General features: G+C 46.8%; 1 protein-coding gene across 1 annotated transcript; it reads right to left on the bottom strand.

Moving 5' to 3' along the window:
- Window positions 1-1,175: 1,175 nt before the first annotated feature.
- On the bottom strand, window positions 1,176-20,965 carry aqp9b (aquaporin 9b). Its single transcript, XM_056278187.1, has 6 exons — window positions 20,840-20,965; window positions 20,076-20,202; window positions 15,740-15,877; window positions 15,241-15,359; window positions 10,861-11,078; window positions 1,176-1,658 (listed from the first exon to the last, which is right to left on the bottom strand). The coding sequence occupies exons 1-6, from the start codon at window positions 20,939-20,941 to the stop codon at window positions 1,496-1,498; spliced, it is 867 nt and encodes a 288-aa protein (XP_056134162.1). The 5' UTR covers window positions 20,942-20,965; the 3' UTR covers window positions 1,176-1,495.
- Between the last annotated feature and the right edge of the window lie 383 nt (window positions 20,966-21,348).

The following is a 21,348-nucleotide window of genomic DNA, read 5'->3' on the forward strand; positions in this document are numbered from 1 at the left end:
CCATTTACCACACGGGCCACTTCAGGGTCACATCCAGATCACATGTTGCCGAGAGCGCCGCATCTTTGCCAAAAAAGGCCCACATTTGATTTGGCATATTTGGGCCATATTTGCTGTTATACATGTGGGTCACTTCAGGCTCACATCCATTTTGTCAGGGCCAGAAGAAAGCCATCAGTGCCACATCACTGCCTGAAGTGGCCCATATCCGGATGCTATCTGGGTTACCATCATATATAAAGTAATGCCAGCGTGAGCGTCACTGCTGCGGACAACAGCAGGAGGGTCTGACATAGCAGACAGACAGAATGCAGATGGATAAAAAAGTCAACAGGACAGATATAAATCCTGTAAGCTTCTCTGCATGGCCGTATTCTGACGTAAAAGTCCGTGTCGTTTCTGCCGTCTACAAAACAACATCAGCGTTTCACAGCACGACAGTCACTAATGTATTTACACACCTGCAGTGCTCGGGAACTGCGCTACTTGTGGGGTCAAAGGTCACAGAGCTGTGACGAATAACGTGGACGATGAAGGGACATGCTCATCCAAGTGTAACGCTCAATATCAAAATAACTAAAGAAATATAAAGTACTTGAATCTCACAGTGCTGGCAACTATGTGCTGTGTGTGCTAGCTATGTGTGCTATGTGTGCTAGCTGTGTGTGTTATGTGTGCTAGCTATGTGTGCTAGCTGTGTGTGCTAGCTATGTGTGCTAGCTGTGTGTGCTATGCATGCTAGCTGTGTGTGTTATGTGTGCTAGCTATGTGTGCTAGCTGTGTGTGCTATGCATGCTAGCTGTGTGTGTTATGTGTGCTAGCTATGTGTGCTAGCTGTGTGTGCTATGCATGCTAGCTGTGTGTGTTATGTGTGCTAGCTATGTGTGCTAGCTGTGTGTGCTATGCATGCTAGCTGTGTGTGTTATGTGTGCTAGCTATGTGTGCTAGCTGTGTGTGCTATGCATGCTAGCTGTGTGTGCGATGTGAGCTAGTGATGTGTGCTAGCTATGCGTGCTAGCTAAGCTGTGTCTGTTTGGCGGTCGAACTTCATTCTGAAGAGCGTGATCCATCAGGACAACACACACGTCTGAATGAGTTGGACTCAGCAGACAGACCTGAGATACTGCGTAGTGAAAACACAATCTAGCAAGTTCAAAATGTTCTTAGAAGACGAGCTAGACTATAATACACAGTGCAGACTGAATACACATTTTCAGAAATATAGACAAAGTATAAAAAAGCGTGTTTAAATTTCATCATATCTGTGCTTGATAAGCGTCCATGCATATTTTGATAATGACTTTAAAATCAAAGTGTACAGCTATTGAGGTAATTCATGTTACTAACACTGGCAGTCTTGTATCGAACATGTGTTGTATTGAAACATGACCGACATGTGGAGCCTCCGGAAGGAGAAGCCATGAAGAACATCACTTCATGCAGGGCGCAGGTCAGATGGGGAAAACGGTGGTTTCGCAGCTCTCGTTCTTCCTCTTTAACTCATCGTTATCATTTCGTATTTGTCCTTGACGTTGTTCTCCTTCTGTTTTTCAGCTTCCACGTGGTGCAGCTCGATGAACAGGAAGTAAATAGCGGCCCCCACCGCTCCCCCCACCATGGGCCCCGCCACCGGGATCCACCACCAGCAACCTCCAGCTCTACAGGCAAAACACACAAACACACGTAAATATATTTAAGTGAGGGCAAAAAAAAAAAAGATGTTTGAGTCAGAATCCTACTTGCCTAACTCCAAACCTTAGAATTAACCCAAAACTTCTCCCTTTCCCAAACATTTACACAAACCCCACACAAAACACTAGCTGTAGCCCTGAGCCTAGTTCTAAAGCCTAACTTTAATACTTGACCTAAGCCTAACCACAACCCCAAATGTTGTCATATCTGGAAAGCAAATCACTAGTCCAGGAATAACCCTTTTCCTCATGGGACCCTAAAAAATGTCCCCATGAGGTAGGTAGTTCGGACATTTACTATTCTCATGAGGACAATTAATCCTCATGAGAATAGACAACCACACACACACACACACACACACCATCATCATTATCATCGGTGGTCACTTGGGGTTGAGTGTGACTGTCCTCCTTCTGGGTCCTTGTGGGTCTTCAGGTGGACGTAGAGGCCGATCCTGGAGCCACATATTTTGGGGCAGTGTGGGCAACGGTGTGAAGAGGTGGTTGAGGATGTGGTTTGGGCCTTTCTGGTAACTCGCTCCTTTCTGAGTCTGCACTGTTTTCAGCAGCACGGTGGAGGTCATGGTTGTAGCGCCCAGCACCCTCACAGACAGACAGTCTCCAAGACTCCCTGTTTTCTGCTGCTTGTTCCCAGGTGTTGAGGTCGATGCCAAACCTTTTGATGTGGGTGTGGATGTTATCTTTATATCACTTCTTTCATCCTCCTGGGGCACGGCGTCCTGTCATGAGCTGAGAGTGAAGGACTTCTTTAAGGAGGTGAGGGTCAGACATGTGGAGGACATGGCCAGTCCATCTCAGCTGATGTGGTGCGATGGTGGCAGTTACAGTAGGCATGTTGGCCTCCTTGAGGACGCTGAAGTTGGTGTGTTTATCCTCCCAGCTGATCTTAAGCATCTTTCTGAGGCGTCGCTGTTGGTATGCCTCGACTGCCTTCAGGTGCCTGCTACATTTGGTCCAGGTTTCTGACCCATACAGTAGGGTGGGCAGCACTACCGCTTTGTGCACCAGAATTTTTGTTCTGGCCTGAAAGTCAGGGTTTTCAAAAACCCTTTTACTCAATCTTTAGAAGGCCCAGCTGGGACAACTGAGACGATGGTGTGTTTCGATGTCAATGTTGGCTTTGGAGGAGAGAAGGCTGCCAAGACATGGGAACTATTCCATGTTTTCGAGTCTGGTGTTGTCTACAGAGATGGACGGGGGCACAGCAGGCATATTTCTGTTGGGTGGGGGTTGGTGGAGGACAACAAGGGTCTTTTTTAGGTTAATGTCCAGTCCAAGCGGCTTGTACGCCTTTGCAAAGGTGTCCAGTAAGTTCTGTAGCTCCTCTTCTATGAGGGACACTAAAGCAGTGTCATCGGCATACAGCAGCTCAATGATGGATGTGGTGCTGTTCACACACACAAACACACACACACACGCACACATTCAGCTTCTATCAAAGTCTGACTTCAGATTTGTCTTGGTCAGAATGCAGTTTCCTTGCAGAACTACCTGCAGCACATCACCAGTAGGAGTATACGACATACTACACGTTGCACTTTATTTCAACATTTAAAATAAGCTATATATTGATGTTTGATGGACTGATTGATTGATTGATACAAACAACACCAAAATAAGCTGTTCATTTACACACAAAGCTTATCTGTGAAAATTTTACAATCTGAATTTCCCCTTTACGTTATCTCTCTTTATCCCTAACAAACTACATGCGTCCCCTTTTAGTGTCCATGTCTATCCAGATGTTGGCGCCACACTGGGGACAGACAGCACCATCTGACTCATTATAATGACCAGTCCCCCAACAACCTGCTGCGTCCTCAATCTGATCGGACGCTGTGTTTGACCTCAGATGAAAGTCTCTCAACGCGTCGCTAGTGGCAGATTAGCCCGGCCGTTGCTCGGCGTGGTTGTTTTGACTGCGGCCCAGCCGAGCGGCGCTGAATTAACCTGCCTGACGCAGACAGGAAGCTGAACAAATGTCTGAGCAGGCCGTCTTTATCTGAGCTAGGATGCAGGACATGAACATTAGCCGAGGGGAGGGAGTCTGCTGGATTAGAGGACTTAATCTAGGACCAAGATGATCAGGACAGACACCCACACACACACACACACACCGACAACCATACACAGACTGACAGACACAAACACACAGACAACCAGGCACACACACACCGACAACCAGACACACACACACACAGACTGAGACACACACACACACACACATTAAAGTGTCAAAGCCTGAAAATGAGACTGCATCCTCCACCAGAAGATGTTATATTGGCCAAGTACTGTGAAGTACAAGTACTGTGAAGTACATTTAATAAAACACAAAGATATGTGTACTTGTGTGTTTGATATGCATACAGCTGTTGTGAAGTGGTTTGCTGTAGAATTCTTTCTCACCTATTCTGACATAGGTGAGACTTTTTCCTCACTCGTCAACTTAACGTAGATATGCAACTTTATGAATTTTAGGTTCCATGTAGGCGACCCTGTGAGTTTATAAACGTCTTCTTACACAGAAACAGCCTGACTCTCACAGTGACTTCAGATTAACTTGTGCTCCTTTGTGTTTGACTCTACCTCAAGAGAAAGTTCAGGGAAAATGATAAAATGCTGAATTTCTCACGTTAAGGTTAGTTTTGTTTGTTTTTTCTGTAATTGGGAACCGTGTGTTGTTTCCTGCTGCTAGCAGCGTCTTATCTGGGCTGCTGAAAAGGAGAAGTAGTGGATGAGGCTTCCTCCGGCAAACCTACATACAATGGAGCCATTTGGTTATGGAACAATGAATATTTGATATTCACGTGCACAGAATCTCTCTCTGCTCTCTTACACCACAGTGCATTTTCGAAACTGCAGCAGAGACGTTGGTGTACGCTGAAATATTGATTCAGGGCATCAGGAGAGCAGAGATGTAGCTGAAGGAAGGGAAAACAGCCCTGAGGTTAAGTTCCCTATATCTCACATTCATGGATAATATTTTATTAGAAGGATAAACCCTATGGACAGGATCTCAAGGCGCAGCCAAGGTGAGGAGTGTGTCCGTTTTGGGAACCTCAGAATTGTATCGCTCTTCACAGATGATGTGGTTTTGTTGGCTTCATCAGAACGTGACCTCCAGCGCACACTGGAGTGGTTTGCAGCTGAGTGTGAAATGGCTGGGATGAGTCAGCACGTCTGAGGCCATGGTTCTCTACCGGAAAATGGTGGATTGCTCCCTCTTGGTTGGGGATGAATTGTTGCCTCAAGTGAAGGAGTTCAAGTATCTTGAGGTCTTGTTCACGAGTGAGGGTAGGATGGAGCAGAAGATTGACAGGCAGATTGGTGCAGCATCAGCAGTAATGCGGACGTTGTTCCGGACCGTTGTGGTGAAGAGGGAGCTGAACCAGAAGGCAAAGCTCTCAATTTACCAGTCAATCTTTGTTCCAACCTTCACCGATGGTAATGGGCTTTAGGTAGTGACTGAAAGGGTGAGATCGCGGATACATGCTGCTGAAATGAGTTTCCTCCGTAGGGTGTCTGGGCTCATCCTTAGAGATAGGGTGAGGAGCTCGGACATCCGGAGGGAGCTCGGAGTAGAGCCGCTGCTCCTTCGTGTCGAAAGGAGCCAGTTGAGGTGGTTCGGGCATCTGATTAGGATGCCTCCTGGGCGTCTTCCTTTGGAGGTTTTCCGGGCACGGCCAACTGGGAGGAGACCCCGGGGTAGACCCAGAACTGGCTGGAGGGACTACATGTCCAATCTGGCCTGGGAACGTCTTGGGATCCCCCAGGAGGAGCTGGAGGACGTTGCTGGGGAGAGAGACGTCTGGAGTGCCCCACTTAGCTTGCTGCCAATGCGACCCGACCCCAGAGAAGCAGCTGATGATGAGGTGGGAGATGAGATAAACCCTTTGAAATGAACCACCTCGCGTTCAAAGGGGTCCTTAACACAAATATGCAGAAAAGACAGTACATAAAGCAAAACAACACAAATGCAGTTGCACATCCACAGACAAAAGCTCTCCCAGATCACGCCCCACCCACTCCACAGTACATGTACACATACCCATACAAAGCTATGTGCATACATTAACATGCACACACACATTACACATAAGCATAATTAGAAGTAAGTGGCTTAAAGATAGGTAAAAAGAGATGCCTTAAAGTTATGAAAGGAAGTAATAGATCTAAGTGAACTGGGCAGGTTGATCCAATTAGCTGGAGCTTTAAAATTAAAGGCCCATTGCCCAATTTCTTTAGAGATTCTAGAACGAAGAAAAAAGGATGCTCAGTATACCTTAGGCTATATAATGACCTGTATGTAATTAAAATGTGTTTTAAGTAAGAAGGATAGTTGAAGAAAATGCATTTAAAAATAAATTACAACCAGTGATAGGCGGTTCAGGTAATGGATGGATGGATGGATGGATGAAAAGGTCTTCTAGATTTACAGGCGTTAACCAATTTAGTGACATGTATATAAAACAGTGATGGGTTCTATAAGGACACCTAAAAACAAATCTACAGAGGTTATTATAAACTACAGTGAGAGGGCGAATATTTGTTTGATTCGACATGTCATATTTAACATCTCCCATTTAAAACCTATTGGAAGAGCTGGAAGCACCACATCTGCATGTCTTCATCTCTACAAAAGAACCTCTGCACTCTGGAAAGGGCTTCCCTCTCATACATCCTATCAGTTTTCCCGAACACTTCCTGTAATGTCCGTAGACGCCTTGTCTTACTGACATAAGAATAATTCAAGAACGAGCCGACTTCGTAGGTTCTTAACTGTGTAGCTTTTACAAGCGTTCATCCGACATACAACCTTCATAACATGCCTTCTAACTTCCTGTATACGTCACACGCACTGCACGTACACCCGTGAGTAGGTCAAGTTAAACACGTGACCTTTCATTCATTACATCTCCCCCTCTAAGATGATTTTCTAAACATTTCTCTGAACATTTACTGCCAACAATTTTAACCTGTATATCACCCCCCTTTTCACAAAAAAATAAAAAATCTCCCACAGTACACAAGTCCATACGCCTCACAAATCCAGCCGGATTGCAGGCTTGCTCACCCTGCCAGAGCGAGTAACATATGGTGTGGAAGTTGGCATTTCTGCTGCTCGGGACTCATCCGTGTTTCCACTCTCCCCTGGAGTGACATGGTCAGGATCCCTGCTGACAAAGGTGAGTGTTTTAGGTGTGGCCAACAGGTGGCGCCTGTTCCTTCTGTAATGTTCACCTTGAGCTGTCTCCACTATGTAGGATCTGGGAGTGGAGCTCTGACTGTGAACAACTGCTGGCATTGTCCATGTTTTCTGTCCATCAAGTTTGGTGAGTACTGCGTCACCCGAGTTCAGTGGGCGCAGTGTCCGCACGCCGTTCCTGCGGTTGTAGTAGAAAGCCTGCCTCGATTTGGCTGCGGCGTCAGCGGTTTTGATCAGTTCCTCTTTAGGCCAGGCCGGTTTCAGGTTATGCTGCAATGTGGGTAAGGTGGTTCTGAGTCTCCTACCCATGAGCAATTCTGCTGGACTGGCTCCAGTGGAAGAAGAGGGTGTAGCTCTGTATGTCAACAGGGCGAGGAGAGGGTCTTCCTGCCTTAATATGCTTTTGGCTCTCTGAACAGCCCTCTCTGCCTGTCCATTACTCTGGGGGTAGTGTGGGCTTGAAGTCACATGGATGAAATCATAATCCTCACTGAACCTCCTCATCTCTTCTGAAACTAGCTGTGGCCCATTATCGCTAACTACAATTTCAGGGATACCAAAACGTGCAAATGTAGCCTTCAGCCTAGCTACAACCTGACTGCTAGTAGTTGTTGGTAGATTTAGGATCTCCAAAAACCTGGAATAATAGTCAGACACTATCAAGTAGTTTTGCTTTTTGTACTCACACAGGTCTATGCCAACTTTCTGCCATGGTCTGGATGGAAGCTCACTTGACATTAAAGGCTCTTTTCTCTGTGTGTTCTTGTGTTCTCTGCAGAATTGACATTGCTGTATCTTTGTTGTAATGTGCTCTGTCATTTTGGGCCACCACACTGACTGGCTAGCTCTCTCTCTGCACTTAACTATCCCCTGGTGCCCGTCGTGTATTCTGTCTAAGATCACCTCCCTCATCTCTGTGGGAATGACGATACGACTGCCTCTGATGACTAAACCATCTACCGCAGATAACTCCCCTCTCACCTGATAAAAGTCTCTGACTGTGTCCGGCACTTTATCGACATACTCAGGCCAGCCGTGTCTGATGAAGCCCAACACTGTCTGGAGCTGCAGATCCACATCCGTGCTCTGTTTTATCTCCTGCATCCTTTGAGGTGTGGCAGGCACCTGGCACACGATGGCATCAATGTGCGCTGCAACATCATCATGAGAAGCACCATCTCCGTAGCACTGCTCTGGGCCTCTGGAGAGTGCGTCAGCCACAGCTAAAGTTTTGCCTGGTGCGTATTCAGCCACTGCATTGAAACGCATCAGCCTCATTAACAGTCTCTGGCACCTAATGGGCACATTATCCAAGTCTTTGCTGTTCATGAGAGGCACTAGTGGTTTATGATCGGTGACAAGTCTGAAATTGTCAAGCCCAAACAAGTACTTCTCGAACCTTTCACATGCCCAGACGCTGGCTAAGCACTCTTTCTCGATCTGTGCGTACCTTGTCTCTGCGTCACTCAGCCGTCGGGAGCAGTAGGCCACGGGCTTCCAGTGTTCCCCGTGCTGCTGGAGCAGAACGCCTCCCAGCCCGTAGCTGCTGGCATCTGCTGACACCACCGTAGCCTTAGTGACGTCGTAAAAGGTGAGTACCGGGGCGGTGGCGAGTGCTGCTTTAAGGTCTTGGAATGCTGTGTTCTGTGCAGGTCCCCACTGCCACTCTGTCGTTGCTTTAAGCAGTCCATAAAGCGGCTGACCTACAGTGGACAGCTCTGGGACGTATTTTGCCAAATAGTTCACCATCCCGAGGAACCTCTTGAGTTCCGTCACGTTCTGGGGCTGAGGAAAGTTCTCTATTCCGGCCACTTTGTCCGGGTCAGGTCTGATGCCTGCCTCGTTGATGATATGACCAAGGAAGCGGACTTGTTTCTGTTTGAACTTGCATTTCGCTTGGTTCAGTTTGAGACCTGCTGTTTCAATGACCCCCAGCGCCTCTGCTAGGCGCCGGTCATGGATTTCCTCAGTCTCTCCATGTATAAGGATGTCATCCATGTACACCTCTGTGCCCTCTAGCCCGGTCAGAGTTTCCGCCATCTTTCTCTGGAAAATCTCCGGAGCACTCGTTATACCAAATGGAAGGCGGCAGAAAGCATACCTCCCAAATGGGGTGATGAAAGTGGTGAGCCCCCTGCTGTCTTCATGCAAGGGGATCTGGTAAAACCCACTTGCTGCATCCAACGTTGTGAAGAACTTTGACCCTGCGAGCCTTGGCATTATTTCCTCCATAGTGGGCAGCACGTATTTCTCACGTTTCACCGCTCGATTCAGCCTCCTGAGGTCAGCACAGCAGCGAACCTCTTTCTTGTTCGGTTTCAGCACCGGCACCATAGCGGCGCACCATTCTGTGGGCTGAGTCACTTTTTCAATAATGCCCTCATTTTCCATGCGCTGCAGTTCTTTCTTAACCAGTGGTACAAGTGGCAGCGGTATCCGTCTGGCTGTATGCACCGCGTATGGCTGGGCACCCTCCACCAGAGCTATTTTCACTGGGTCTGTTTTCAGCAGTCCACTTGAACCGAAAACTCCACTGACCTCATTCATCCGCTTCACTAGACCCATCTCCACTGCCTCTGGACGACTCAGCAGACAGCTGCCTCTCCCCTTGATCACATACACTGGAAAGGAGTATTGTTTCTCCTTGTAGTTGGTTGTGGCTTGAAACTGTCCTATGCAGCTGATGTTTCCACCTGGGCTTATGAAGCATGTGTCAGGAGGTCCCAGTTTTATGTTTGGCTTCAGCTTTTTAAATGTCCCTTGGTTGATAACAGTAGCGTCAGCCCCCGTGTCAATTTTAAAGGTTATTGGTACATCACTTATTGTTAAACTAACAGTCCAATCTTCCTGACTGCTCTCTTTGCCAACTTCTCCCAGAAAGTACAGCTGTTTAACCTCTTCAGTGACTTCTCTCACCGCTTTAGAGTGACATACACGCTCCCAATGTCCCTTTTTATGACACTTGTTGCACTTACTGTTCGTTGCAGGACACTTCCGCTCATCGGTGTGCTGCGTCTTGCCGCACCTCCCGCATTCATCTACTTTGTTGGTTGTAGGTCTGCTGCCACCATGACGCTGTCCGCCCTTTTTGTTTTGGCGTCCGTCCCGCCGTCGGACAACGTTGACGTTAGCCAGCTGGGCCTCTGGTTGGTTAGCTTGGAGGCTGAGCTGCTTTGTTATTGCCTCCGCCTGGCGCACTTGTTCAATGACTTTCACCAGAGTAAGGTCCGCTGTGAGCTGGAACTGACGGGAGAGCACCTTATCTTTTATGCCCACTACCAGACGATCTCTGATATGTTCATCCCTCTTGTCCCCAAACTCACAGTGTTCACACAGCTCATACAATGTCCGGATGTACATCTCCGCTGTCTCTCCTGGCTGCTGGCTACGTTGATAGAAGCACGCCCTCTCATGTATGATGTTACGGCGGGGAATAAAGTAGTCGTCGAACCTTTTCAGTACGATATCATAGTCCACTTTATCACCCTCCGCCGCGAAGTCAAACGAGCTGAATATCTTTTCAGCCTCGCTTCCCATTGCATAAATCAGCGAACTCACTTGAATCTCCCCGTCGTCTTTATCCAGCTTTGTCGCGAGCCTGAAGCGCGAAAACCGTTGTTTCCACTCCGGCCATTCAACGGGGCAGTCAAACTTGAATTCACTCGGCGGATTAAACTTCGGCATGACCGCTCGTGTTCAGATACACAGACTATTCTGACACCATGTAATGTCCGTAGACGCCTTGTCTTACTGACATAAGAATAATTCAAGAACGAGCCGACTTCGTAGGTTCTTAACTGTGTAGCTTTTACAAGCGTTCATCCGACATACAACCTTCATAACATGCCTTCTAACTTCCTGTATACGTCACACGCACTGCACGTACACCCGTGAGTAGGTCAAGTTAAACACGTGACCTTTCATTCATTACACTTCCATTACCTGAACACTTCCATGCCCCAGCCGGCCACAGCAGTGAAGAACCTCGGGCCCAGGTCGCGTGCAGGGTTGATGGGATAGCCACAGTTCAGTCCCATGGACACGCCAATGGCCATGATAATCAGGCCGATGCACAGAGGCTCCATTCCCTTTGGAGCGCCGATGTTCTTTCCATCTGTGATGGCCAGGATGCATAGGATCAGAGCACCAGTCGCAATGACCTGCAGAAAGACATTTCAGACAGTTATGAGAGAGACAAAAACAAGCACTTACTTCACTTCAGTACTTATATTGTCCTTCCCCTCATGAGAAACTTATCTTGCAGTGGCAAGTTAGCACAACTCATAAAAAAAACAACAGTAAACATCCACAATTAACAATGATTTTTGAAACAAAATAGATGACATACGGGAATAATTCAACAAAGAGATAGAGTAGGAGACTGGTGTGCAACAGACACAGCAAGTGCAACTGAAGGAAGAATTGTGCAGATTTAGATACGTAGCTACACGAGTCACAGAAAGGTGAATCAGTTCATCTGGACACAACGTTTATTGATAGAAATAATTCATCACTCATCTAAGTGACCTCTTCAGTCTCAATTGACTGCAGGTAGCCCCAGCCTTATAAACAATACAGTGGTATAACAACCGAAAACAACCATCGGTTTCATATGCAAATTACTGTGACCATTAAGTAGAGTTACAATGGCCATGTGTGCTATTCACAGAGGTGGGGGGAATAGTTGAAATTGCAGCATTGTAAGATGGAGACAGATGTACTCTTAGGCCCCCCTCAGTTCAGGGATGGTCGTTCCCTCTTCACATATATGGCCTCTTTGACTCCCCATTCAAACCAGCATTCCTCCTATCAAGGATGTGCACATCCTCATCCTTGAAAGAGTGGCCACTGGTCTGTAGATGGGTTTAGACTGTAGAGTCCTGGTCTGATGTGTTAGCTCTCCTGTGTTGTGCCATCCTCTTGGCCAGCGTCTGTTTGGTTTCCCCAATGTACAAGTCACGACAATCCTCCTGGCACTTAACAGCATACACTATATTGCTCTGTTTGTGCCAGGGTCCCGATCCTTGGGATGGACCAATTTCTGGCACAGCGTGCTTTGTGGTTTTAAAGCAACTGAGACGCAGTGTTTGGAAAATACACGCCTCAACTGTTCCTACACTCTCACCACATACGGAATCACCACTGGTTTATGCTTAGGCAGCTGTTGTCCTTCTCCTCTCTTTGATCAGTCGAAAAGAGCATGCATGTCTTTATGCATGAGCATGCATAAAGACATTTTGACTCATTTCGGCAAGGACTGCCTTGAACGCGAGTATGAGCGAATGGCGCATAAAATTGCAGACTACAGGACCACCTGAGATTCAGCCTCAGTTGCAGACAGCGCGGGATTACACCTAAGAGCCTGCAAATGAAATCTTTGGTCAAGGGCCACTGAGGTAACAAGATAGGTGAGACAAATGAATTTTTCCATCAACGCTTTGAAAGCCAAAGAGGAGCAGAACCAACAGAGATTCACGTCGCATCTAGCTGAGAGCACTTTCAAATGTTTGATTGAGTTCACAGAGAAGGCTCATCTAGCTCAACACGAAAAGTTGAAAACCAGGCAGCAAAAGAAGTTTGACCTACTTGCTGCATGCCAGAGACATCAGCAGACAACGGACAGCGCCCTCAATGGCAGACAGAGAGACGGACGCCAGACATACGCCGGCAATGTGGACAAGTGGGTGAAGAATCTGTCCGACAGACAACTCACCCAGTCGGAGAAAGACATCCTTGCTCAGAGACATAATTTTGCTGTCATGCTGAGGCAAATCCCGCAAGTGGAACTGATCACAGCCACGGAATCAGCGATGCATAAAATAACATCACGCGGTGTCCGGGTAACATAGCGGTCTATTCTGTTACCTACCAACACAGGGATCGCCGGTTTGACTTCTCGTGTTACCTCCGGCTTGGTTGGGCATCCCTACAGACACAATTGGCCATGTCTGCGGGTGGGGAGCCAGATGTGTGTATGTGTCCTGGTCGTGACACATATCTGGTCGCTGCACTAGCGCCTTCTCTGGTTGGTCAGGGAGCCTGTTCAGGGGGGAGGGGGAACTGGGTGATCCTCCCATGCGCTATGTCCCCCTGGCGAAACTCCTCATTGTCAGGTGAAAAGAAGCGGCCGGCGACTCCACATGTATTGGAGGAAGCATGTGGCAGTTTGCAGCCCTCCCCGGATTGGCGGAGGGGTTGGAGCAGCGACCGGGATGGCTCAGAAGAGTGGGGTAATTGACTGGGTTAAAATTAGGGAGAAAAGGAAGGGGGGGGGGAACATCACGGACATGGAAGCGGAGCAACTGCGGACCAAAGTTTCAGCCTGCCTCAGCAATGCGAAGCCACCACCGTCCAACATCAGCAGAGATGAGAGGAACGCAGTCACGACTCTCAGGAAGGACAAAAACATCATCGTCCTTCCGGCGGACAAAGGTGGATGCACTGTTGTATTAAACCAGGAGTATTGACCCTAACATGCATGTCTTTTTGATGGTGGGAGGAAACTGGAGCACCCGGAGGAAACCCACGCAGACACGGGGAGAACATGCAAACTCTACACAGAAAGGACCTGGGACAGCCTGGGGTTCGAATCCAGGACCCTCTTGCTGAGAGGCAACAGTGCTGACCACTGGGCCACCGTGCCACATGAGAAAGTTATGATGTTACCTAGCGACATGAATACGTATGAGCTCCTGAAACAAGATCCAGACAGTGGTTACAAGAAAAAGGTGATAGGTTGTCTGAAGCTGTTGGAACAGGACAATGCTATTGCACCTAGTCTGTATGGTTTACCTAAGATACATAAACAGGATGTGCCACTCCAGCCTATTGTTTGTATGATTAACTCAGTGACCTATAACATCTTTACAGATGTTATAGGTCACTGGGTTAACAACATGCATATGTTAAGACAAGTTTCTTGCATCTGTTCTTACCCCGTTGGTAGGGAGTAACGAACATCACATTCAGAACACTATGATTTTGTGGATAAGGTGAGGGACATCATCATGGAGGAGGATGAAACAATGGTCTCTTATTGAACATGCACAAAGATGCAGCTACACGGGGAGATTTTAAGAGATCTTTAAAGAGATTTTATATCTGATGTTCTTCAATCTTGGCAATTTCAGCCTCCATCCTAAAGGGAGCAACTGAAATTCCTCATTTCGAGCATGGTTGTAATGTACATGACACTATAGATTACACTAATTCATTGTGCTGCGGAAGTGTCCTAGAGTCCTAAAATGGGTTTCTTTTTTGATAGTTGTTGTTGTTGTTGTGGTTTTGGATTAACATGTTGTGGTGACCCCTGCCCTCCATTCTTATGCTTAAGCTTATTATTTCCCTTTCCCCCTGGGTGAGAGCTGTGTGACGCAGCGTCAACACCCTCCTCCTTTCACGTATATTCTCTGAAAACCCCCCACTGCCAAACACGCCAGTCCCATCGTCCACACATTAAAGGTACAATCAGCAATGTTGTGCGACGCCACAGCTATGTGGAGAACGGCGATGACATGAGCGCTCTGCTGACACCAACATGAAATGTCTCTCCATCAGTTTCAGAAATACAGATGACTGAGAGCTTCGGGAGGAAGTGAAAGGTGGCTAGTTTTCTCATCTGCAAGTGATAAAGAGAACAACGCTTACAATGTGCAACCCAAACAACGGCAGAAGTGGGACAGACAGCTGCTGTGTGCTTCAAATGCGGATTGTACCTTTATAAGTCGGATTTTAAAAATGTTGCTTTTCGTTGATAAATTACATTATAAACTCTACTTTGACTCGCTGACGGAGTCTTTCCCTCCACAACTACACAGACCCACACAAACAAACAAACAAGCCAGTGTTGTTGACGTTGGGCACAGATGGGAGTTATTCTCAGCATCAGATCTCCATCATTTATACTCCAACACACATATTCACTCATGCACATGACTGCACAACATGCATGCTCACATATGCATGTGCTAACACTCGGCAGGCTCCTGGGAAAATACAATGACCACTTTGGATGTTTATTTTTTATTTATTTATTTATTTATCTGAGTGTCATCAGTCAATGCTTGAAAAATCCAGATCATCACAATCTAGCATGTATTAATTCTTTGGCTGGCAAAAAAAAAGCACAGAAATGCTAGAAACGTCCACGTAACTGATAAATATTCTTTACTTTCATGTCATCAAGCTATTTGAGAGAGGACATGTTTTCCATGAGGAGCTCGTTTGGGGGCAAAACCCCACATATGTTGACCTGCTGGGTCCTAGTCAAGCATGTCTTGTGAGTTGAAATGCACTGTAGGCTGCAAAAGCTGCCCTCTGTACCTGATCTACGAAGCCGTTGAGGACTGAGAGGTGTTTGGCAGGGTAGGATGCAAATATGTTGGCCGTGGCGTTCACACCGGTAACAGAAAACTCTCCACTGGTATATTCCATCAAAGCATCTACAGAAAAGACAAGACAATTATATATACTTACTACATATATGTATTGCAGCATGGTCTGTGTGTGTGAGAGAGAGAGTATGTACAGATAGTATATATATACATACACACACACACATATATATATAAGAAATATGGCATATTAATATATAATATAATAATGTTATATTAATAATAATATATTATATTAATAGTATATGATTATCAATTTATATATAATATTATAAATATATTTATAAACTTATAAATATATATATATATATGTAATAAATATATAAACATTGTAAATATATATATAGTAGGTGTGACTCCCTGCAAAACATTGGTTTCCATGTTAAGCATTTTTTTAGTTGCTATTGTGACATGTTTACGATACATACCATAATACAACCCATAAACTGCACACGAGCCAGCAAATGCCCCCAGAAACTGAGCCGCCACATAAACGGGGAACTTCTTCACGGGAAGTTTGCCCAAGAGCACCATGGCCAGAGACACGGCAGGGTTCACATGGGCTCCTGAAACAACAGAGAAAACTAGATGAACAAATGAAATCTTTTATTTAAGATGAGCAAATGAAATCTTTTATTTAAGAAGGGCAAATGATATCTTTTATTTATTTTTTAAGTGCATTTCAACGCGGTGTACGTTCCATGGGAGGACTGTTTTGAGAATAATATGAAAATGCATTTTCAGATGAGAGATGACTAGACGTCCATGGTCAGGGGGTCATGGGGTGAACTCTATCCATTGTTCTACTGGTGCCTCATGGTTCACAGCTGGAGGTCAAACCTGGTCACGCTCACTAATAATGTGAAAATAACCACATTTTGGGTGAATTTCAGAAATGCCTTTATTCGTCTGTTCTTTATCACCATACAGGTCTTATCTTACATCGCCCCTTACAAATTAGACCAAAGCCAAATTATTCTTGGGGATGGGACGTGGTTAATTTTTTTACCATTCAGAAATCTTGGCTTTGACCTCACCAGAGTAAAACCACCAGGTGTATCGGCCCACAGCTAATCTCACCCCGGCCTGTTCACAAACACCGCCCGCCACAACCGTCTGAAGACCGCCCGTCTGAATTGCACCTGACATAATCCGCCCAAATCTGCTTATGGCGTCCGTAGACGGCAGGTCAATAGAGTGACCACGACGTGTACGCTCGCCATTAAAATCCGACGGAGGAAAAACAAGTGTGTTTTCCTGCGGGATGCCTCCCACTGGCAGGGAGGCCTGGAAATCGGGGCTCATGAAACCTCAACCCCCCTCCCCCCCTTCCCCGTCCTCTTCCTCTTTAGGGACCAACGCCCCAGTAAAGCTCATTAGTCCAATACCTTCCGTCGTCATCAGAGTTGTCACAGAACAGCGCGAAGGCTTTGCTGCCGCTCCACGGACCCCCGCAGTCGAATGGACCAGTCATGCAGCAAAAAAGACCCTCGTTCATATCTTAACTTCACTATACTCCTCCATTACCCCCTTCCCCCAGGACCCATCTCTCTCTCTCTTACTCGCTTTCCATCTTTCTCCCTGTCTCTTACTTCGTTTCCATCTCTCTCCCTTTCTCTCTTATTCTATTTCCATCTCTCTCCCTTTCTCTCTTATTCTGTTTCCATCTCTCTCCCTTTCTCTATTATTCTGTTTCCATCTCTCTCCCTTTCTCTCTTATTCTGTTTCCATCTCTCTCCCTTTCTCTCTTATTCTGTTTCCATCTCTCTCCCTTTCTCTATTATTCTGTTTCCATCTCTCTCCCTTTCTCTCTTATTCTGTTTCCATCTCTCTCCCTTTCTCTCTTATTCTGTTTCCATCTCTCTCTCTTACTCTCTTATTCTGTTTCCATCTCTCTCCCTTTCTCTCTTATTCTGTTTCCATCTCTCTCCCTTTCTCTCTTATTCTGTTTCCATCTCTCTCTCTTACTCTCTTATTCTGTTTCCATCTCTCTCCCTTTCTCTCTTATTCTGTTTCCATCTCTCTCTCTTACTCTCTTATTCTGTTTCCATCTCTCTCTCTTACTCTCTTATTCTGTTTCCATCTCTCTCCCTTTGCTCTCTTACTTTGTTTCCATCTCTCTCTCTCTTTGTTTTCATCTCTCTCCCTGTCTCTTACTTCGTTTCCATCTTTGTCCCTCTGTCTCTTACTTTGTTTTCATCTCTCCCCTCGCTCTCTTACTCTGTTTCCACCTCTCTCTCTCTTGCTTCGTTTCCATCTTTCTCCCTTTGTCTCTTACTCTGTTTCCATCTCTCTCTCTCTTTGTTTTCATCTCTCTCCCTGTCTCTTACTTTGTTTTCATCTCTCCCCTCGCTCTCTTACTCTGTTTCCACCTCTCTCTCTCTTGCTTCGTTTCCATCTTTCTCCCTCTGTCTCTTACTCTGTTTCCATCTCTCTCTCTCTTTGTTTTCATCTCTCTCCCTGTCTCTTACTTCGTATCCATCTTTCTCCCTCTGTCTCTTACTCTGTTTCCATCTCTCTCTCTCTCTTTGTTTTCATCTCTCTCCCTGTCTCTTACTTCGTATCCATCTTTCTCCCTCTCTCTTATTCTGTTTCCACCTCTCTCTCTCTCTTGCTCTGTTTCCATCTCTCTCCCTCTGTCTCTTACTCTGTTTCCACCTGTCTCTCTCTTGCTTTGTTTCCATCTCTCTCCCTCTCTCTCTTGCTTTGTTTCCATCTCTCTCCCTCTCTCTCTTGCTTTGTTTCCATCTCTCTCCCTCTCTCTCTTGCTTTGTTTCCATCTCTCTCCCTCTCTCTCTTGCTTTGTTTCCATCTCTCTCCCTCTCTCTCTTGCTTTGTTTCCATCTCTCTCCCTCTTGCTCTGTTTCCATCTCTCTCCCTCTGTCTCTTACTCTGTTTCCACCTCTCTCTCTCTTGCTTTGTTTCCATCTCTCTCCCTCTGTCTCTCCCTCTGTTTCCACCTCTCTCTCTCTTGCTTTGTTTCCATCTCTCTCCCTCTCTCTCTTGCTTTGTTTCCATCTCTCTCCCTCTCTCTTATTCTGTTTCCATCTCTCTCTCTCTTGCTTTGTTTCCATCTCTCTCCCTCTGTCTCTTACTCGGTTTCCATCTCTCTCCCTCTCTCTTACTCTGTTTCCTTCGTTCAACATGGAGGAGGAAGTTGGAGTGGAAATAAGAACTGAACCCGTTTTGTTGTGTACCACCACAATTAACTGTCTCCATTAAGTAACTGATTTCCAAAGTGATACAAATACATTATATAGACGATATTTGCATACATAAATACATATATGGATAGATAGATATTCCATCAATCCATCCATTATCCGAACCACTTATCCTGCTCTCAGGGTCGTGGGGATGCTGGAGCCTATCCCAACAGTCATTGGGCGGCAGGCGGGGAGACACCCTGGACAGGCCACCAGGCCATCACACACACACACACACACACACACACACATTCATACCTAGGGGCCATTTAGTAATGCCGATTCACCTGACCTGCATGTCTTTGGACTGTGGGAGGAAACCGGAGCCCCCGGAGGAAACCCACACAGACGGGGAGAACATGCAAACTCCACACAGAGGACGACCCAGGATGACCCCCAAGGTTGGACTACCCCGGGGCTCGAACCCAGGACCGCCTTACTGTGAGGCGACCACGCTAACCACTGCGCCACCATGCTGCCCTAGATAGATAGATCTATCTATCTATGTATACATGTTTAAAAACAGGTTCAGTTTAACTTGCACATCCAATTGGTAATGAGGATCCATATCCGATGTGTCCTCATTACCAAATTAAGGATTAGAAACACCGTTTCAGTTCCAACTAACGCCTCACTATGTCACCATGTGAAGCTTGTATATCACAGTCCTTGAAGTCTTCGACATAATGAAGCTTCGGACTGCTGATTTATGCTTTGTTACCCGGTGCCAGTAAGCCTACACAAAGTTCTCGGACGTTTAGATCATCTGACCAACATGACCCATGAGAGACCACACTGATTTTTTTGCTGTCGTCTTTGAGAAAGTTTCCCTCTGACAGTCGAGACACGGCACCGACAGTCCTCGAACCGAACCCGCAGCCTGCCGTGTTGTGGGAGCGTGGGAAGGAAGCGTCCACCCAGCGGGTCTCTGCTGTGGCAGGGGTTACTCAGTCCTCCACAGCAGCCATCATGGCGTGGTGCTGCACACAGGAGGCCACACGCAGCCTGGGGCGGATGACCCCCGCTGGTCTCCTCGGTCCATCACGGTGTGTTCAGTCAGCACCAGGTCTGGACAGTCGAGTTCTGTAATGAGGCCACTGATAAACGGTGACATTACACAGCTGTTTTCTTTTGTTTGGCAAAATATTTTTTCAAACTGCAGTGTATGGGTCCTCCGGAGCCAGCAGGTAGAAAGGAGTAAAACGGGGGGGTCATAACTTGGATATGAGAGTCGGAGTTGAAGTTTTTTTTTTGATGTTTTCTAACTGGGAGCAGAGGCGAGCAGGCATTCACAGCCAAAGATCACTTTAAGATAAACCACACATCCACACATGACCTCTGTTGCCCACTCACGTTTTTTCACCCTTTTTTTTTTCTTTTCCAAGAAGTGAAGAACAAATTGTGGATTTACAAATAACCACATCGCCCTCTTCTCTATTTGTCCTGGGGGGGGGGGTACCCCTTCTACACAGAGCTATCCGACAAGAGAAGCAGCATTTATCCAGACATGTCGGCGGGGTTCAACATTGTGCATCGGCCCGGCGTGCCCACATCTTACCTGACACCCCCCCCGCCATGTAGACGGCCATCATGACCCCCAGGGTGAAGCCGATGTGGATGGTCAGGGGCTCCCCGAGGGCCCCCTTACTGAGAATGGTCTGGGCCACCGAGCCGCATCCAAAGAGCTGCGACGCGGAAAGAGAGAAGGATAAAAAAAGAGAAAAGCAGACGTCAGGTGGAAGTTAGAAAGGCTTCGTAACTTTCAATTTACCCAATTATACGTAACCCCCCCCCGTGAAGACTGGGACCCTCTTGTCCTCCCAACAGCACTCGCCTGCCATGGACAAGCGGTCCAGTTTCAAAGCCTGGGCAATAATGAATCTTCCATTCAGATTCCATAATAGGGTTTAATTAACTAAGCCAGCTGACGGACTTAAAGTGAGTCAGTTAAATGTGACACAGAGCACGTTTTCAGATTTCATCACGGAGTGTAAAACGGCTGTGTGTTACCACAATGCCAGTCTGTTACTTCTACAGACGGAGGAAAACAAAACCGTCCCGCCGTGTCTGTCATCTTATCATGACTACCCTTCATCCTTAATGAGAGTTTGTCAGGGTGGGTGGGTGGTGGTGGTGGTGGGGGGTTGGAGACAAGCACATCACAGAGAATGCAAACGATTCCCAGTAAAACAGCCATTCCCGGTGTTGGCATCCCCCCGAGACTCGCGTGACGCCTTATTACCATACACACCAGCTTTAAGAGATGAAGAAAGAGACGAGAGGGCTGTCGGTGGTGGTGGGTGACAGATGCAGGTTACTCACAATGAGCACGAAGATCCCCAGGAACTCTGCCAGGAACTCTTTGATGATGTCCTGCTTCAGCGTACATCTTTCCCAGATTTTCCTTTTCCTTTCATGCTCCATATTCCTCCTGTTCCTACGTCTCACTCCGGCCCGAACAGACGGCTTTTAAAACAGGAGCTGGAGTAAGTCTGTCTGTCTGTCTGTCTCTCTCTCTCTCTCTCTCTCTCTCTCTCTCTCTCTCTCTCTCTCTCGCTCTCTCTCTCTTAATGGGCTTCAGAGGACAGACTGGCCGCCTCCCACTCAGCACACTGAGATGTCCCTTTAATCTCTTCACCTCAGTCTTCAACATGTTCCACCCGCGGCCGCTAGGGGGCCTTCTCCCGGACACGGGTGTGGATTAATGACGACACCGTTTCACGGCTCTAGCGTCACATTTAGTCCACCCGAAATTCGCTGCAGGCCTGCATTTTAGATCCGGGGTCCCCAGACTTTTTTACCCTTCGGTGAATATTTTGTTAAGTAAAATA

Source organism: Lampris incognitus, chromosome 4 (assembly GCF_029633865.1).
Source record: "Lampris incognitus isolate fLamInc1 chromosome 4, fLamInc1.hap2, whole genome shotgun sequence".
In the NCBI taxonomy this organism is placed as follows: Eukaryota; Metazoa; Chordata; class Actinopteri; order Lampriformes; family Lampridae; genus Lampris; species Lampris incognitus.

Excerpts from the sequence above, each read along its gene's own strand:
- aqp9b (XM_056278187.1), bottom strand. The coding sequence starts at position 20,941 with ATGGAGCATGAAAGGAAAAGGAAAATCTGGGAAAGATGTACGCTGAAG. Across the intron at positions 15,360-15,739 it reads AGTTTATGGGTTGTATTATG|ATGCTTTGATGGAATATACC; the intron begins GTATGTATCGTA and ends TCTTTTCTGTAG. Across the intron at positions 1,659-10,860 it reads TGGGGCATGGAAGTGTTCAG|AGCTGGAGGTTGCTGGTGGT; the intron begins GTAATGGAAGTG and ends TTTTGCCTGTAG.